Consider the following 18,473-nt stretch of genomic DNA (forward strand, 5'->3'; position numbering starts at 1 on the left):
TGGCTATGCCTAATTCTATAAAGCAATTTATTTGCATGTACCTCTCAACCTGTTAATGCAGTAAATCAGAACAAGGCCAAATATATTGGGGCACATATAAACAGTACTAAAAATTGCTCTTGTATAAATTGAGACAGTTGATACAACAGCTCTTACTTTAACATGCATTTTTCTGAAGGTTATGAAGTCTGAAACTTAGAGTGACTTCTGGCAAATCATTTAGGAATTAAAACTACAAATTTTATGAACAAACCAAAAATAAGAAGCAAAAATCTATTCATTCTTTGAAAATCTGGACAGTTGGTAGGTATAGTTCAGCTGGGCCTGTCTGAGTTTGCTGCCCTTCCCCCCCTGACAAAACAATGGTTGAATGGAGCCTCTGCAGCCATTCCAATGAAGCATTATACTTGGCTATTTCACTCCATTTACCATAAACACTAATGTGCATACTGCTTTACTTCTATGATGAGTTGGACTTCATTTGAAAGTTTTATTTTGTATTTTACAGCACAAACACTAAGTCATCTGTTAAACAAAGCAATGCAGTCTCACAATGAAAACTTAGCATTAAAACTTCTCTGCCTTTGAAACTCACATTCATTGAAACAGCATTGAAACCCACATTCAAAGAAAATACATTTTGCCAGTGGCAGATAAAGATTAATTTTGGGCTGTTTTCGAATCATAGGCTCCTTGCATATGAAACATACATGTGCTCTTTGATACACCTTCCTCATTGTACTAAAATTATATTCCTTGTACAATACAGTACACTTGTTACAGGATGTTTTAAATTTGTTTTGAACATTTTTCCAGTAAGCAATGAAACAAACCATATGCACCCATAATGGCAAAACTGCCCAGTTGAGAACATTTATCATAAAAAGTCTACTCAGACTTCCACAGTCCACCATTATTAGTAAATATACACAATTCCACAGTCCACCATTATTAGTAAATATGCACAATTCCACAGTCCACCATTATCAGCAAATATGCACAATTCCACAGTCCACCATTATCAGTAAATATGCACAATTCTACAGTCCACCTTTATCAGTAAATATGCACAATTCTACAGTCCATTATCAGTAAATATGCACAATCTCTGAAGTCAGTCATCTAAATAATTCCACATTAAAGAAATCTGTAACTAATGAAGTGGTTGCTGCTAGCAATCACCTTTATATTTCATGGTTTCATCGAAAAATAAAGTGTCTGTTGCCCCAAGAGGAATAAATTGTCTATATTACATTAAAAATGATAAGCTAGTAATAATATTGCAAAAGGAAATGGATGGCAAACTGATAACGAACTCATAGTTAGTATCTTCACCAAGGAGAGCATTCTCAGTACGGCAGCATCTACCCCTTGTGGGAGTAGAACCCACAACCTTCTGCATCAAAAGCAAGTACACAGCCTGTTGTGCTATAGTATTAACTTGGCAAAGTACTAAACTTCTATTCCCCTGCAGCTCTCAGTTCCTTGTAAAATCTACTCAATACTCAACTGCATCTCAACTTCGCAGCTCAAGAAAACTGGAAAAAGCCAAAATGTATTGGGGGTCAAAAACCCAAAACAGGGACACATTAAACATTGCTTGTATAATCTTGGAAAGTTGCTAGAATAAAATGTTGTGTTGCCACCATATATTTTACTGCCAAGGTCCCTGAGCAAAAATCAGTCAGAGTAACATACCACTACGCCACATCAGCTGCTTTGTAAAAGAGGAAGACTGAAACTTAAATGGCTATCATTTAGTGAATTCAGTTCTCACCATAGCTGTCAACCTCTTAGTACAAAACACCTGGACAAACCCAGTAATGAGGGAATACAGCCCTCAAACATATTCAGTGAATTCAGTTCTTGCCATAGCTGTCAACCTTAGCACAAAAACCTGGACAAGCCAATAATGGGGAATACAGTCCCAAAAATAGGGACAAATTTAAAATATTCATCTTATAAACTTCAAAATTGCTAAAAAAAAAAAAAAAGGTTGTGCTACTATGTATTCTGAAGAACATGAAGTTGGAAATTCAAATGCCGGTCAATTTTACTGCGGACAGAACAAAACAATTTTCAGCAGAGACGCAGGGATTAAAACTGCAGACACATCTTTGTAAAATGGCAGGGCACCAGAGCAAATCCACACAAACACAGGCAGGAGATGCACACTCCACACAGAAGCCACCCCAACCAAGAATCAAACCAGAAAACCTATAGCTGTGAGGCAACAATACTACCACCACACCATCAATTATGCAAGGAATTAAACATTCAGAAACCTGAAGTCTGAAATTCAAATGCCTGTCAATTTTACTGCGGACAGAACAAAAACAATTTTCAGCAGAGACACAGGGATTAATACTGCAGACACGTCTTTGTAAAATGGCAGGGCACCAGAGCAAATCCACACAAATACAGGGAGGAGATGCAGACAGAAGCCACCCCAACCAAGAATCAAACCAGAAAACCTATAGCTGTGAGGCAACAATACTACCACCGCACCATCAATTATGCAAGGAATTAAACATTCAGAAACCTGAAGTCTGAAATTCAAATGCCTGTCAATTTTACTGCGGACAGAACAAAACCAATTTTCAGCAGGGATTAAAACTGCAGACACGTCTTTGTAAAATGGCAGGGCACCAGAGCAAATCCACACAAACACATGGAGGAGATGCAGACTCCACACAGAAGCCACCCCAACCAAGAATCAAACCAGAAAACCTATAGCTGTGAGGCAACAATACTACCACTGCACCATCAAATACGCAAGGAATTAAACATTCAGAAACCCTTAAGTCTGAAATTCAAATGCCTGTCAATTTTATTTAACATTTTTTAATCAGGACAGTCTGACTTGGAACAAATAAACAATTTTCAGCAGAGGCCCAGGAAGAAATAATGCAGACATGTCTTTGTAACATGGGAGGACACAAAAGCAAACCCACACAAACACGGAGAAGATACAGACCCCACAAAGAAGGAACCCCAGCCAAGAATCAAACCCAAGAACCTACAGCTGTGAGGCAACAATGCTACTACTACACCATCAAATATCAAGCATTGCAGCATTTACAAACCACAGATATTATGAGGAACAGATCAGATCGAATATGAGGCAAAAATCTGAAATTTTTTACAAATGGTGGTGGGTAGGGAACTCAAGTCTTTAACACCTGCATACAGGGTACAGGGTTCAAGCCTGAGGCATTCCCTACCACACCACCATAAGCACCTGGGGCATTTACACACACACACACACACACACACTCACACTCCAGTAAAGCACAAGCACCATACAAATAAAAATAAACATTGTAAATTAAAAGGCACCTTACCTGAATACATCCAGTTAACGTACATACATCCTTCCCGCGCAATACTGAAGACCCGCGAGATCCCTAAGGCTCTGTCCCGAGTCCCTGCTGCTCCTCTTGCAGTCTGGACGCGACCCATAATCCTGGCGGGTCTGTGCACTGTAAAAGTGCACAGACGTCTCCTTGTGTCCCCCTATGGGGACGGCCGGACTGCCTTGAGCATGCGCATAGACCGATAAGTCGGGACTCGGTCTATGCGTGAAGTCCGCGAATTTTAAAAAAATAATTTTTTTTATTTTTCATTTTTTTTTCTTTTTTTATTTTTGAGGGGGCTGCAGTCCGGCAGCCCTATGCCACGAGCCGCCCCTGGCTGCTGTGTTGTACTTGTTGTACTGGACTCTGTCTTCTTAAGACACAAAGTCTTCTTCACTGTTTACTGCTGAATTTGCAGTCTGTGTAAAACACAGTGTCTTGCAACCTGCACTGATGAGAAAATATATTTTGCAGCACAAAACTGTTTTACCGTAAGCACAGTTTATTTTTGTAACAAACAACATGTACTCTTCTGTCAGTTTGTAGCATAGATGTGCAAAGGTTTACTTCATGATTAGTATGGAAGATTATATCTGCTTCTCCTATACAATACCTCAAAACAAGTGTGCTCCTAACAATACCTCTAACATAGCTGAATTTTAACAGTCTGCTTATACTGTTCTTCTCAAGCACTTTAGATCCTGTTTTCCGCTTGGTATCCTTTCTGGGTTTTATACAGAAACATCTGTTCTACTGATGCTTTTCTTTTTAGACTTGGTTTTTAAGTAAATGTTTTGTGATTGTCCTTGTTTGAAGCCATTTAATATTTACTTGTAAGCACTTGAGAATGCATGCAATAATTGTCTTTCAGAAGTATTTTCTTGCTGTTTCTGTAAAAAGCCATGTACAGTCAATCTGTCAAATTTATTCCTGATACTGTGAGAGAACATGTTTTTGAAGGAAACAGCTTGTACTACTGATTTTATAAAAAGCCATGTCCGTTGTAAGAGAGCACGTCAGACTTTTTTCTGATATTAGAAAAACATGTTTGTTTGTTTTTTCATAACACATACATAGTATGGCTGTCCATTTTACATTGCCAAACTCTATACCTACATTCTAGCAAACTTTTTATTCTATGCTTTATTTTTCAGCATATTTACAGCAAAGTTAATGTCAATCTTTTATTCACAGTTCAACACACTCTAACAACATCCTGCTGAAAATTCTGCAAGAAAAAACAAAAATCTTGCTAGTGATCCCCTTTTGGACAAGACAGCACTGGTTCCCTCTAGTTCTGCAGTTAGACAAGGGTCATCAGTACAAGTTACCTCACTGGCTGGACCTACTAACTCAGGACAAGGGATTCATCCACATCTGTCAGCTCTGCAAATGACCTTGTGGGTGATCAACATTTGATCCCTTTCAGGCACTTGTTTTCTAAGGGCATGCTTCGGGTTTTGCAGGAGGCCAGGAAACCCAATAATAGGAAATCTTATATTTCTATGTGGAGAAGATTTTCTATCTGGTGCCATAAAAGAAAAGAGGGACCCTCTCTCTGCTGACATTCCTTCAATGCTTTCTTTCCAGTGTCAGTTGCTTAATAGTGGCCTTTCTTATTCCTCAGTCAAAGTCCACTGCTCTGCTTTGTCTGCTTGCTTGCCATTAAATCCCTACTTAGCTTCCGGTCTAGAAGTTAAACTTTTTCTTAAAGGTGTTCTACACATGAAACTGCCCAGGAAAGCAGTCCCTCCTCCATGGGATCTTAACTATATTTTAGAGAAGCTTATTCAGGCCCCTTTTGAGCCAGTGGCCTCTGCTACTGTGAAATTTTCCCCATGGAAAATGGTTCTTCTAGTAGCATATTAGGAAGTCTGATCAACTTTTTGTGCCCTTTCATCCCAGGGCTGTGGGTGTACATATTCCAAACAATCTATTTGTGAATTTCTAAGGCTATTGTGTTTTGCTATGACTTTCATGGGACATCTTTATCATCTCCTGTTAAGGCCCATTCTATCAGATCTGTTGCCTCCTCACAGGCTTTCTTCAAAGGTCTAGATGCTCACTCCATTTTGGAAGCTGCTATTTGGTCAACTGTTCATATTTTTAAAAAGCATTACAAGTTGGACACTATCTCCAGATCCAGGGCAGGATCTGCTATGGCAATTCTGCATAGATTTGTAGGAAATGCTTCTTTGTTGTCTTCCTCTGCTCCAGCCTCCTCCCTGAGTTCCTTTTGAGCTTTTGCACTCTCCCATATGTAAAGAGTACTGCAACATTAAATAGAAGGACATAGAAACATTGTGTAAAATCTTACAATAATCATAGATGATCTTCTCTTCTATGTTGCAGTACTCTAGCCCACCCACTTTCCTCATACAACTTCTTCTTTCCTAGGATGACTCCCTTTTTAGGTATCCTTTGGATTTCTTTTCCTCACGGGGCTAACTTGTTCTGAAATTAGCATGTGTGGATGTCCCTTTTTTGGCTAACATTCCCTTTGCCTTCGTGACACATTTTATGTACAGGCAGAGGCAATAAGCTTTTGTATGCAGGCCGGATGTCGGGTCATTTGGTGGAGTACAACCCATATGTAAATATTACTGCAACATAGAACAGAAGGACATCTGTGGTTATGGTAAGATTTTACACAGCTATTCTTTCTCAGTAATATAAAGCACATCAGACTAATTAATGGTAAGCAGGCAAAATTTTAAAAAGGAAAAGTGTGCTTAGAAAAGTCATGCTTTCCCACATGTGATTTCAAGTCAGCATGCAGTTGTGAATATTCAGCAGTTACGCAGATCCTGAGAGAACACAAACTGTAAATCATTTTCATAGTATAATGTCATTAATACCTTGTACTGATAGTAGTTTTGGTTCTGATTTACTTTGTCGTGGCCTAGGCATTTGATCTCGTTGCCTTTATGTTCAGGATAATGTGATTCCTAGCACCTTTAGTATAAACATGTTTGATGTACTATGTGATGATGCAGTCAGTGTATACAGTGAAAAAAAAAACGTCCATTTTCTTTTTCTTTTATTTGTTTTTTTATCATGTAAGGTTACGTACTATATATGTTGCTTTTCATGTCTGACCTAGGAATACACTATATTTGTGTGACATACTCACATTCACTTGATTTTGTAGAGGAAGATTGAGAAACTTAAACTCTGGACAGCAGGATGCATTGCAATAGCATTTGTTAGCTTAAATCTGTATGCTTAATGGTAGGCTTAGAAAAAACTCAGAATCACAGAAGCAAGGGACTATGACCTGTGGAGTGTTAACACTAGTGTTGTGACTTTGACTTTGGCTCAAGAGGGAAACCCGAGCTGGACAATTGTTGGAGTAGAAGGTTAACATTTTATTAGGCAGGTAAGGTTGCACTGGGATTTAAATTAGGGACTGGTTTAGAATGCAAGGACAGTCTTACTAAGGCTGGCCATTGTTTCTGATATGGCTGGTGAAATTCTCATGACTGTTAAACAGTTATTTAGCATCACATGCTACACCTATATGAGGAGTCTAATGCTGCCAAGACATTTTGAAATGGCAACAGACTGAGAGGTTTCTGCTTTATTTAGCAGAATGAGAGAGGAAGACCCTCATTTATTCAGCATAAAGAATATGTCTACCTTAAAATAATGGAACTTGATGAGCCAGTATAAAATTTAGTACAATTGTAAAGGGGCCAACAGAGAATTATTATGAATATTATGATGCACAAACCTTTAGGGTAGTGTGGTTTTAAGGGTGGTAAGATTAAGGGTATGTGTATTAGATGTCATGGTAAATGAAATATCCATGAAATACAGTGATGTAAAATGTATTAAAACATTTATTTATTTAAAACTGTAGATTTGTTGTCTGGTGAGAGGTTTTACTGAATGTTTTTGTCTATTCTGACCTCACTGCTAATAGGAATATACACATATTTGTGATTTTGCAGTGCATTAGTGGGCAGAATATAGTAAACATTGTTTTGTTTTTCAGTCCTTTTCTGTGCTGAAGCATTCACTGTTGACCTTCAATCAACCAAAGAAACTTCACATGTTAAAGCTGTATTTCCTGTTTTCTTTGCAGTTTCTTATTGGAGAGGTAAGATACAGACACAGGTAGTACCATAAGGTTCTGTTCATTTAGAAATATATTGTTAATGAATCATAATTTTCAAATATAATTTTTTCCTCATAAGAGGTTACTGTCTGACTGTATTGCCAATTCTTTAATACAAAGGCAAGGCTCCCATCTTCGTTACTAAAGACAGGCTTGATAGGGAACATGATCCATAAAAGGGCCATTCAGAGAAAGAAAAATAATGCATCCAAAGATGGCTGACATTTTTGTGGTAGGTGGGTGGAATGTCAGTCAGCCTTTTTGACAAATAGGAGTGGTGCCTTGATATCAGGTCATTGTGCTTGGGATACTGTCAAGGATGTCACATACAGGAGATTCACTTTTGTTTAGATTGCAGTGACATTGCTGCATGTTTGCTTGCTAAGAAGGCACACAGGGAAAAAAAAAGGGTCCAGACACTGGAAGATGATACATCTTCCCAAAATAACAGACACCTCAGGCCTGAAAGTAAATTGTGATATTTTGTGACATTTGTATCTGTGTACTCAGAGAGGCAACATAAACATGTTTATAATTTGAGGGCATGACACATGGTTTCTTTAGAATGACTAAAATGTATACCTAATAAAATATAAATGCTTTTTAGTGTGATATCCAGTGCTGTTGAAAAAAAAAAACTTAAAAATTCTATACAAAAGGAGATTTCTAGACATAGTTGCTTTATCAGCCTTAGACCTGACAGCAGACATAAAATTCTTTGAGAAGTCTAATGACAGTGCTTTAGTACTGCCTGGTGACTATACAGAAATAAAAACAGTAGTTCAAACAAAGCTGTGTTTGTGAAAAAAAATGTTGGATCTCCTGAAACACAGAATTAAGAATTACTTGTACAGTACCAAGGGATGCTCATATACCTCAGCAATGACTTGTCACTTGTCAAGAAAATTCTTTCTTACCCTTACAGCGCTAGATGTTATGCATGTTACACACCTAACACCCACATATTACGCATAAACACATACACACACATTTTTGTTTCCATAGATCTTCATAAGATTTATTATAAAATGTATAACTCTACGAATGTGCTATAGATTTAAACATTTATATGTTTTGTACATAGATTTGTACATGTGAGTGTGATTTCTTGTTTAATGGGTTAACTGTTGAGTATCCATCAGCCTATTCAGTAATTTCAAGGTCTCTACAGGATAGACCAATGATTCCAAAATATTTAAATAATCTGAAAATGGGTAAGGAATACAGGGGGACTGGTCACATGGGAAAGAAACATTTCTCTGCTCCCATCATAGTTTGAGAATCAGTATCCCCCCACGTGATCAGGTACTCCTTACACATACCTGTAAGGTACTAACTGGTGATGAGAGAGAAACAAAATACAAGCTCAGCATGCTTTTATTTGACTTGTTGGCTACCAGTATAGAAGTGCATAGGTCAGTCTCTGATTATCGGCATACAGACATGTAGTATTTCAAACAATTGTTAAAATGCAGGAGTCATCTTGATGCTGCTTTTAACATTGCTGTATTACACTACTTTGCTTTTCAGTATGGTACCTGATGGGAGTACCTTTAGTATTGTATTGACATGTTCTCTCTTTGTGTTGGTTGCCTATAAACACATATGTAGGAGTAAGAATATGTGTGCATTGTACGATGACCTGGCATCTTTTCCAGGGCTGATTCTATGCATTACACCCACTGGTTCCTAGACTAGTCTGTGTATAACTATTGTACCATATATGATTTAGCAGATATCAGAAAGCATGGCTAAGGGTCTTTGGATGCCCTGTAGTGCTCTACAAAAAAAATTCTCCATTCACTGGGCCATGACACTTTCAGGATGGCTACATACAAAGCAACAGGTTGATTAGAGCTTACACAATGTGAAAACTGAAAAATATTGTTAAAAAGCCAGTACATTTCAGTTACTTGTTAGTAATTACACTGCTTGGATGCCAGCAAAAAAAAAGAAGAAATTTGGGGAACATAAAAGAAAACTACGTGGAAAAGCAGAAGAAAAAGCCTTGGTTGGCAAGATCTTGAAGCTGAAAAAACACACAAACTTTTGGAAAGTTCCAAAAATGAGCAGTACTGAAGGAGAAAGTCATATAAATCAGATATGACTAATTTTTTATGTATTTATATGAAGTCATTATTCAGCAATTTTATCTGAAGAAGCTTTGTTATTTGGCAAGACGAAAAGGGCTTAATAAACATTTTTTTTGTGGAAGATTGGTGGCCTTGGACTTTTTCCTTCAGTATTGCTCGTTTGTGAAACTTTTCAAGATCTTGAAGCTGTTCAGCAAACAGCACTTCAACTTTCAGCTTCAGTACTGGAGATGGCTTCCAGATTTTGGAGGAAAAATTTAATTGAATGTGCTCAGAGGTATTTAAAATAAGTGAGACAACAGAGAACTATATAGAGTCAAATAGCAAAATGCTGGAAAAATAGAAGAAGCTATAAGTAAGTATTCTGATGAACTGATAAAACAGTAGAAATCAGAAGTGGAAATGAAAGAATGTGTCTGAATATATGAAAGGATGACTGTCTGACTATGAGGCTTCTACACAAGAGCTGTTTAAAAAAAAGAAAACAGTATGCAGAGAAAATTTGAGATTTTTTTGGTATACCAGAGAAACTGGAAGCAGTGTATTACTTTCTGAAAGTACAAATAAACAATTGGAGTGGTATTCCATGGAAGGATTTGTCTACTGAAAGGGCACACTATGTGTATGCTGTGAGGCTGGCCATGAGAAAACAGCCAAGACCTATAGTAGTCAAGATGCAGCCATACTACCTGCTCCTGACAAAAGTGAGGCAGAAGGAAAACATTTTAAAACAGGAGACACCAGAATGTCTATAGAAAATGATTATTCACTGCATGCCATGTAAAAGAGAAGCATTTTCCTCAATCAGGCTATTGATAGCCAAGTATAAGATTCAGGTTGGTATATCCAGCTGCTTTTAGAATATTTTTTTCCTGGAGGATCAAAGATATTTTGGATGTTGAGCATGTTAAAGAGAAAATAAAAACATTTAGCTAACAAAGAGTGATCAGCAAGCTGATGTGGACTCTACTTCTTCATTTTACGGTAACAAAACTAAAACCCATAAAGCATTAGAACAAGAGAACCCATCCATCCTTCTACTTAACTGAATAAACTACTTGAAACAAAGTATCTTTATTCTTCCCTTAGGGAGGGTATCAGAGAGAGAGAGAGAGAGAGAGAGTCTCACAGATCTGCTAGCTAAAGTGATTTTAACTGGACTTATTCTTTGTACTCTGTTTCTTGTTAGTCCTGTCACCACCTGGGTCACGGTTGGGATACCAGACCTCATATGAACTTTCTAGATAATCTTTGATCTGAAGTAGGGAGTTCATTTGTCAGCAACCTGTGGGTCTTGGATCCGATATCGGATCCGAGCCGGCAACTTGTTTCAAGCTAATGGATCCGAGCTCCTAGCTCCTCCCCTCACCCATAATCCCCTGCCAACCCTCCATGACCTCAGATCTAGTTTGCCGCGCTTGTGGATAGCTGCATTCCTTTGAGCTCGACTAGTAATTGTCAGTTGTGTGTTTTTTCTGTCAACTTTCTTCTTTTTTCTGTAGTGTAAAAATATTTTTCTTTTAATTAGTTTTTTTCCCTCCCTTCACTGGTCGTTAGTGAGTGTGTGTGTGTGTGTGTTGTGTTTTGGGGCCTGTGTGTTTGTGTAACACTACCTTTTCTTTTAAGTATGGCTGAGGCCCCAAAAGCCATTTTTTCTAAATGTACTGAGTGTGGCCATAAGCTCTCCCCGGATGATGGCCACACTCGGTGCGTTCGGTGCCTTGGGGTTGAACACCTCACCTCAGGCTGTACCATTTGTGCAGCGTTCAACCCCAGGGCACTGAAAGAGCGGAGGTCGAAGCTGGTCTTGGCGGGACTTTTACCCCCGGACTCGGCTCCAGCCTCCGCTGCTCCCGTGGCTGTACCACAGGCTGTGGTTGCTGCCATTCCTGCCCCCCTTCCTTCGGCCGGGACTCAAACTCCTGCTAAAGCGCCGGAGGACAGGGAGGCCAGGAGGGAGAAACGGAGGGAGAAGCACCACAAGCGGCGAGCCGAGGCCTCCACTTCGGCCCCGCCAGCTAAGCGGGCTTCTCCCGCCACTGCTTCTAGGTCTCCTCCTCCTCGGCTCCGATCCCCTTGTTTCTCCCCAGGGCCCAAGGAGGAGGCCCGATCTCCATCGAGGTCATCGAAGCGGCATTCCAGGCCTGTCTCGATGACCTCTTCGAGATCGACTTTCAGTATGTCCGATGCAGACTTGGACCGGATGATGCGAAGGTTCATCCAGGCCCAGCTGCAGATGGGAGTGCTCTTCGGGGAGCTTGACACCTTTTTTCCATCCTATTGCTCCTTCTCTGACCCGCTATCCGGGCTCAGAGTGTTCGGAGCCGAGCAGCGTTGGAGCCGGGGGTGGGTCGGCGCCGACAGTACTTGGTACTTTGGATCCGACCCTGCCCTCGAGCCTGTCGGATCCAACCTCTCGGAGCCTTAGCCCGAGCTTCGGATCTGAGGGATTCAGTGTGCCTTCGGCTCCGTCCAGGTTGGAGCGCACTGGTCCTTCAGATCTGATGGTCTCAGTGCCGGTTCCGATCCCTTCATCGGATCCGAGTGGGAGCCGACTCTTGGAGCCCAGAGAGAGTGGTTCCCCTTCGGCTTTCGATGTAGTGGAGAGGGCTCTGTTGAGAGCATCCAGACCCCTGGCCCTTGTCTCGGCTCCACCCTGCACTCCCTCTCTGCTGGGCCAGGCTTCCATCACCCGGCCAAAGGGACAGCCTGCTTCAATGTCCCAGATGGTTCCATTGGAACAGGATGTTGCTGGCGAGGCCTCCTCGGACAGCCCCCGCGAGGAAGTGCCCCGCAAGCATAAGTGCAAGAGGAGGCACGTGGACTCCCCTGAGTCCTTAACTGAGGACACGGACTTGGATGAAGGGGAAGGCTCCCCAAGATCACCCCCTGAGGATGTCTCCTTTGGAGACATCATGGAGATGCTGAGGATCAGAGGTGGGTGGTCTGCCCCCAAGTCTTCCTCCGACGAGTCCGTGTTTCTGGAGGCATTCGAAGCAGGCCCGTCTACCTCTTGGGTGTGGAAGGATCCGGACACTGTGGAGCCAATACCAAAATGCCCAGACAGAATACTAAGTCCCCCCTCAGACCGGTTGCACTGGAGCAAGGGTCCCCCCATAGATGCCATGTTGACGACGGCAGCCACGAAGAGGGAGCTAGCTCAGGAGAGCCCCTCAGTCCATCCACCGAGCATGGAGTCCTGCTCGATGGACCACTTAGGGAAGCGAGTTTTTAGTTCAGCGACCTTCTCAGTAAGGTCTCTGAACTATATGGCACATGTCATCAGGATGCAGCGGGATCTTATCAAAGAATATGCTGCCTCCCCCCCCTGAGTCCATGTCGGCGGAGGACAAACAATTGTACTCCACCCGAATGGCCACTCTGAGATCAATTTCAAATACCTCTATGCGGCTATTGTCCCACGCCACCGAGGGAGCCGCTAGGGCTAGTGGAGCAGGCCTAGTCATGAGACGTCAGACCTGGCTCCGTCATTGTGACTTTGCGGAGCCCTTTAAAGTGTCTTTTGCGAATGCCCCTTTCGATAGTTCTGCCCTGTTTGGCAAAACGGTTCGCGAGACACTTGTCCAGAGTGAGAAGGATGGGAAGACGTTGTCTGCCGTCAGAGTCCGCTTCTCTGCTCCCCAGCGGTCCTTTTCGAAGAACCAAAAGGGTCAGAAGAAGATGTGGTTCCGGAAATCGCAACATTCCCAACCCGCTCTGGACAACCAGTCCTTCCGTGGCAGAGGAGGACAGAGAGGACGCTGCCCTAGGGGCAGAGGGGCTCCGAGAAACTTTGGGTCCAGAGAACCTTTCTCTGAATGGCCCACGCAGCAGCCCTGAAGAGATGCCCGACTGCTCCACTCTGGAGGCAGTCAGAGGGCACTTCTCGGAGCACCTAGCGGCATGGGAGTCCATCACGACAGACCACTGGGTGCTTCGAATTATATCCAGAGGGTACAAAATACCATTACTTCATGTCCCCAAATTCAAGAACCTCCCCGATTTACCACCTGATCAGAGGGAGGCCGCAGCCGCAGAAATTCAGCAGCTGCTAAGAAAAAGAGCCATCCAGCCCGTCCCCCAAGACCAGCTCAGATTAGGGTTCTACTCCAGGTTCTTTTTGGTGCCAAAAGGCGGGGACTTGAGACCGATTCTAGACCTTTCCCGCTTGAACCTGTCGGTAACCAAGGAAAAATTCCGAATGGTCACTCTTCAATCTATTCTCCCCCTTCTAAGGGAGAATGATTGGATGTGCTCTATAGACCTCAAGGATGCGCACTACCACATTCTAATGGACAGACAATCCAGGAGGTTCCTCCGCTTCTGGCTGGGAGCCAGTCACTACCAGTTCAGGGTCCTTCCCTTTGGCCTCACCACAGCCCCCAGGGTGTTCACCAAGGTATTAGCAGTGATTGCGGCCCACCTGAGACTTCAGGGAATACAGGTCTTTCCGTACCTGGACGACTGGCTCCTGACTGCCCCAACAAGGCATCTACTTTGCTCAGCCAGAGATTTCTTTCTCTGCCTAGCCCCACAGTTAGGCATCACCATCAATGCCGACAAATCCCTTCTGGCCCCGACACAAGCCATGGAATTCATAGGAGCCAGAATAGACACCAGAGAGCTACGAGCCTTTCTAATGTCCGAGAGACTTCGGAATTTGCAACTCCATGTGTGGGCTATCCTCCAATCAGAGACCCCACCAGCGGAATTGGTCCTGAGGGCACTGGGCTGCATGGCGGCAGCGATAATGCTCCTTCCATGCGCCTGTCTGAACATTCGGGTACTGCAATGGACCCTTCTATTGCAATGGTCCTTTCTGTCCTTTCCTCTTCACCACCCCATTGCTATCAGCAAGGCTTGCAGGAGGGCTCTATTATGGTGGCTCCATGCTTCAGACCTCCATACGGGCCGACCCTTCTGCACCTCTCCCCCTCTCACCACGGTGACCACGGATGCCTTCCGCCTCAGTTGGGGGGGGCATTATTCAGGCAGGATGGTCCAAGGCACGTGGAATGTTACAGAGACCTCCCTGCATATCAACGTTCTGGAGATGAGAGTGGTGCTGTACGCGTTGCAAGTACTTCAGAATCTCCTCCCCATAGGAACGATTGCAATTCAGTCAGACAACATGTCGGTTGTCTGGTACATCAACAAACAGGGGGGAACCAGATCTTACCCTCTATGCCGCAAAGCCATGAGAGTGTGGGAATGGGCGATCTCCACCAACCGTTTTCTGATTGCAACGCACATTCCGGGGTGGACCAACATCCTAGCGGACAAACTCAGTCGCACCCTTCTTACCCCGTACGAGTGGTCTCTCAACCCACTAGTAGCGAAGCAGATATTCGCAATATGGGGGCAACCCTGCTGCGATATTTTTGCCTCTCCCTCAAACACCAAATGCGGCAATTTCTACGCTCTGATTCCCCCTCCAGGGGAAACTCCAAGAGACGCTCTGGTGCATGCTTGGCCACCCGATTTACTTTATGCCTATCCTCCTCTACCCCTAATGCTACAACTCTTACAGAAAGCCTCACGGTTGGGGAGCAGGATGATCCTCATTGCCCCATTCTGGCCTCAGCAAATTTGGTTCGCTTACCTGTGGTCTCACCTACTGAATCCTCCTTGGATTCTGGATCCCAGTCCGGATCGAATCTCCCATCCGTCGGACTTACCCACCCCAAATCTGGACAACCTGAAGCTGACAGCTTGGTTGCTCCAGTTCCACTCCTAGTTAGGACTCCCGGTATCTCTTCACCAGTCAAAGCCATCCTTGTGGCTGCGCATAAGCCTTCCACCAGGAAAGTGTACCGCAGTAAATGGAAACGTTTCTCCATCTGGGCGGAGCATCATAATCTAGATCCCTTTACGGCTCCTCTTCCGTCCATATTAGACTTCCTAACCGAACTTTTTCAGGAAGGCACTAGTTGCTCAACTGTCAAAGTGCAATTGGCGGCCATATCACATTACCATGTGGGACATGATACAGGGCCTTTGATGTCGGCTAAGTTGTGTAAAACCTTTCTCAAGGGCACCTTTTTGCTTAGACCCCCTATAAAAGAAGCCGTACCACCGTGGGATCTTTCACTAGTTTTTCAAGCCTTGACTGCTCCACCTTTTGAACCCGCTGCTTCAGTAGATCTCAAATTCTTGTCCTGGAAAACAGCATTCCTTGTAGCCATCACTTCTGCAAAAAGAGTTTTGGAGCTTCAAGCTCTTTCTGTGAAGCCTCCTTATTTGATCTTTCACCTGGACAGAGTGTACCTCAGGATCAATCCCTCTTTTCTTCCCAAAATAGCATCAGAAACCAATATAAATCAATCCATAAATTTACCGGTTTTCTTCCCTAAATATCAGAATAAAGGAGAGTACAAGCTGCACTCATTAGATGTTCATAGGCAGCTATGCTTTTATACTCATAGAACAGCTGGTCATAGACAATCCGACCAGCTGTTCGTTTCCTTTGCCAAATTTAATTTGGGGAAAGCAATATCAAAAGTATCTCTATCACGCTGGATTTCTCAATGTATCCTATTAGCTTACCAAGCCTCTGGGAGACCCGCACCTGAAGGAATTTGCACACATTCCACTCGTTCCATCTCTACTTCTGCAGCCTTCAAGTCTAGAGTCCCATTGGATGATATTTGTTCGGCAGCCACTTGGGCCTCATCTCATACCTTTATTAACCACTACAAACTGGATGTAATTTCTAGAGGGAGAGCATCCTTTGGCTCTGCGGTGCTTCGCAATATCCTTCCATGATGGCCACCCAAGGTTCAGGTAGCTGGGGACTCTGTCCCACAGGTTGCTGACAAATGAACTCCCTACTTCAGATTAAGAAGTTATGTACTCACCATAACGTTCCATCTGAGTAGGTAGCTTCATTTGTCTGCAACCTTCTTCGGAGCTATCTTAGTTGGATACCCGTTTTGGGTATATATTGAGGGGCAAACTCGATCTGAGGTCATGGAGGGTTGGCAGGGGATTATGGGTGAGGGGAGGAGCTAGGAGCTTGGATCCATTAGCTTGAAACAAGTTGCCGGCTCGGATCCAATATCGGATCCAAGACCCACAGGTTGCAGACAAATGAAGCTACCTACTCAGATGGAACGTTATGGTGAGTACATAACTTCTTATTTCCAAGTAGACTTTAGATGATTTTTCTTCAGGTAGACGACAATAATGTTGACAGGAAAGAGTGATGTAATTGTGAACCTGTTTTTTTGGAATCTACTGAGCTGGAAATTTTTAAAACTCCATAGTAATTTGCTAAGAATGTTGGAGGAAGAAATGGTTGGAACTAAGGAAATTATTATTTTGTTTTGTTGTAAGATTTGAAATGCCTAGGCATTCTAAGCCCTTACTAAGTTTAATGTTAGTGGCTGACAAAAAAAAAAACAATTACTACAAACTGGAAGTCAAAGTTAAAAGCCATTGTAACTGAAGTGTGGAGTATTGTAAATGAGATAAAAGACATGGAAATATTATTTTGCTCTGTGTTGTAGGATTTGAAATGCCTAGGCATTCTAAGCCCTTACTAAGTTTAATGTTAGTGGCTGACAAAAAAAAACAATTACTACAAACTGGAAGTCAAAGTTAAAAGCCATTGTAATTGAAGTGTGGAGTATTGTAAATAAGATAAAAGACATGGAGATGGGATCTTTAGAAAAGGGAAGAAACACATTTCATAAAATGGAATTTGTGGGGTCAGTGTATGCAGAATGATGTTCAGAAGGAGGAATAGTGAGATTTAAGAGAAGGCAGATATTGAGCAACTTATATAATGTTGAAATGAATGAAAATTGTTAAAAAGGAAACATATGCATAGTATATGACAATAACAATAGAAACTACTATTATGATTTGTTTTGTGTTGTAATAATGTATGTGTACCCATGTTACTGATTAAAATGGTATTATTTAATAAAGATGTTAAAAAATCTTCCAAGTTTGTATAATTTCCTATAAAATAACATTTGGATCTTGCTTTGGATAAGTGCAAAAAAAAAAAAACATGTATTATCTTCATACAAAGACGCCCTCTCTCTCTGTTAATTCCGGTTACCTGTATTCATTAGTTGAGATTTACCTTCTCCTGCTTACCAAGAGTTTCAAATAAACAGCCAACAAAAGTTGAGAGACCAGACAGCCTTACCTGGTGCTTTTTCCTAAATTAAGTACCTGAGAACATTTATTCCCAACCTTTGTTATAGCTGTAGCTGCAGTCCCTTAATACTCTGATTGAAGTCAATTGGCATACTACACAGGACTGCATTTTCAGTACAACAATACTAGATAGAGATACTGGCATACTTTTGGAGCTAAGAGGAAAAAGTTGTGATTAGTACATTGTAGTTTAGTCCTGTGTAGTTGTAAAACAAGTCCTGGTTGTAAGTTGTGTCTGAGATTGTATGATGGATTGGAGATAAATGATTTGCCAGCTAAAAAGGGTGAAAGTGTTTAGATACAAAAGCTTAAAAAGAAGTGAGCCAAGTAGGAGATAAGATTTCTGTTTCACTGTTAGCTAGCTGGCTTTTCAAATAGTGAGGTAGTGATATTTTGACTTTTGGGAGTTTGTTATAAAATGACAGATCTTATTGGAGAGTGATTGGAGATATTCCAAATTTTTGCTGGAAGCAGCTGCATTTGTGGGTGGTTCATGCCATAGCTAGGAAAAGAGGATCCCTTTTCCTATGGCAGTATGTGTAAGTGGGGAGAGAAAGTCAGAGACTTCCAGACTAGAAGAATTTGTGGCTGATCTTTACCATAGTCTTTTTTTTTCATGTTTGAAAACCCATATTTTGATTAGTCCAGAGTGTGAGGTATTTGAAGGAGGTTATACGGTCTATTGGGTGATTGCTCTGGTCTTTTATAATATTGAATGGGGGGGCAATTTTGATG

General features: G+C 42.0%; 1 protein-coding gene across 1 annotated transcript in view; it reads left to right on the forward strand.

Moving 5' to 3' along the window:
- The window catches only part of LOC122802346 (probable ATP-dependent RNA helicase DDX60), a 682,486-nt gene that overhangs the window by 121,970 nt on the left and 542,043 nt on the right, over positions 1–18,473 (forward strand). Inside the window, exon 3 of the mRNA XM_044071983.1 lies at positions 7,354–7,458. Coding sequence (XP_043927918.1) covers positions 7,354–7,458 — 105 coding nt within the window. The remainder of the gene's footprint in view (positions 1–7,353; positions 7,459–18,473) is intronic.

The sequence above is a fragment of the Protopterus annectens genome, chromosome 5.part0, assembly GCF_019279795.1.
Source record: "Protopterus annectens isolate FY-2018-M chromosome 5.part0, PAN1.0, whole genome shotgun sequence".
In the NCBI taxonomy this organism is placed as follows: domain Eukaryota; kingdom Metazoa; phylum Chordata; order Ceratodontiformes; family Protopteridae; genus Protopterus; species Protopterus annectens.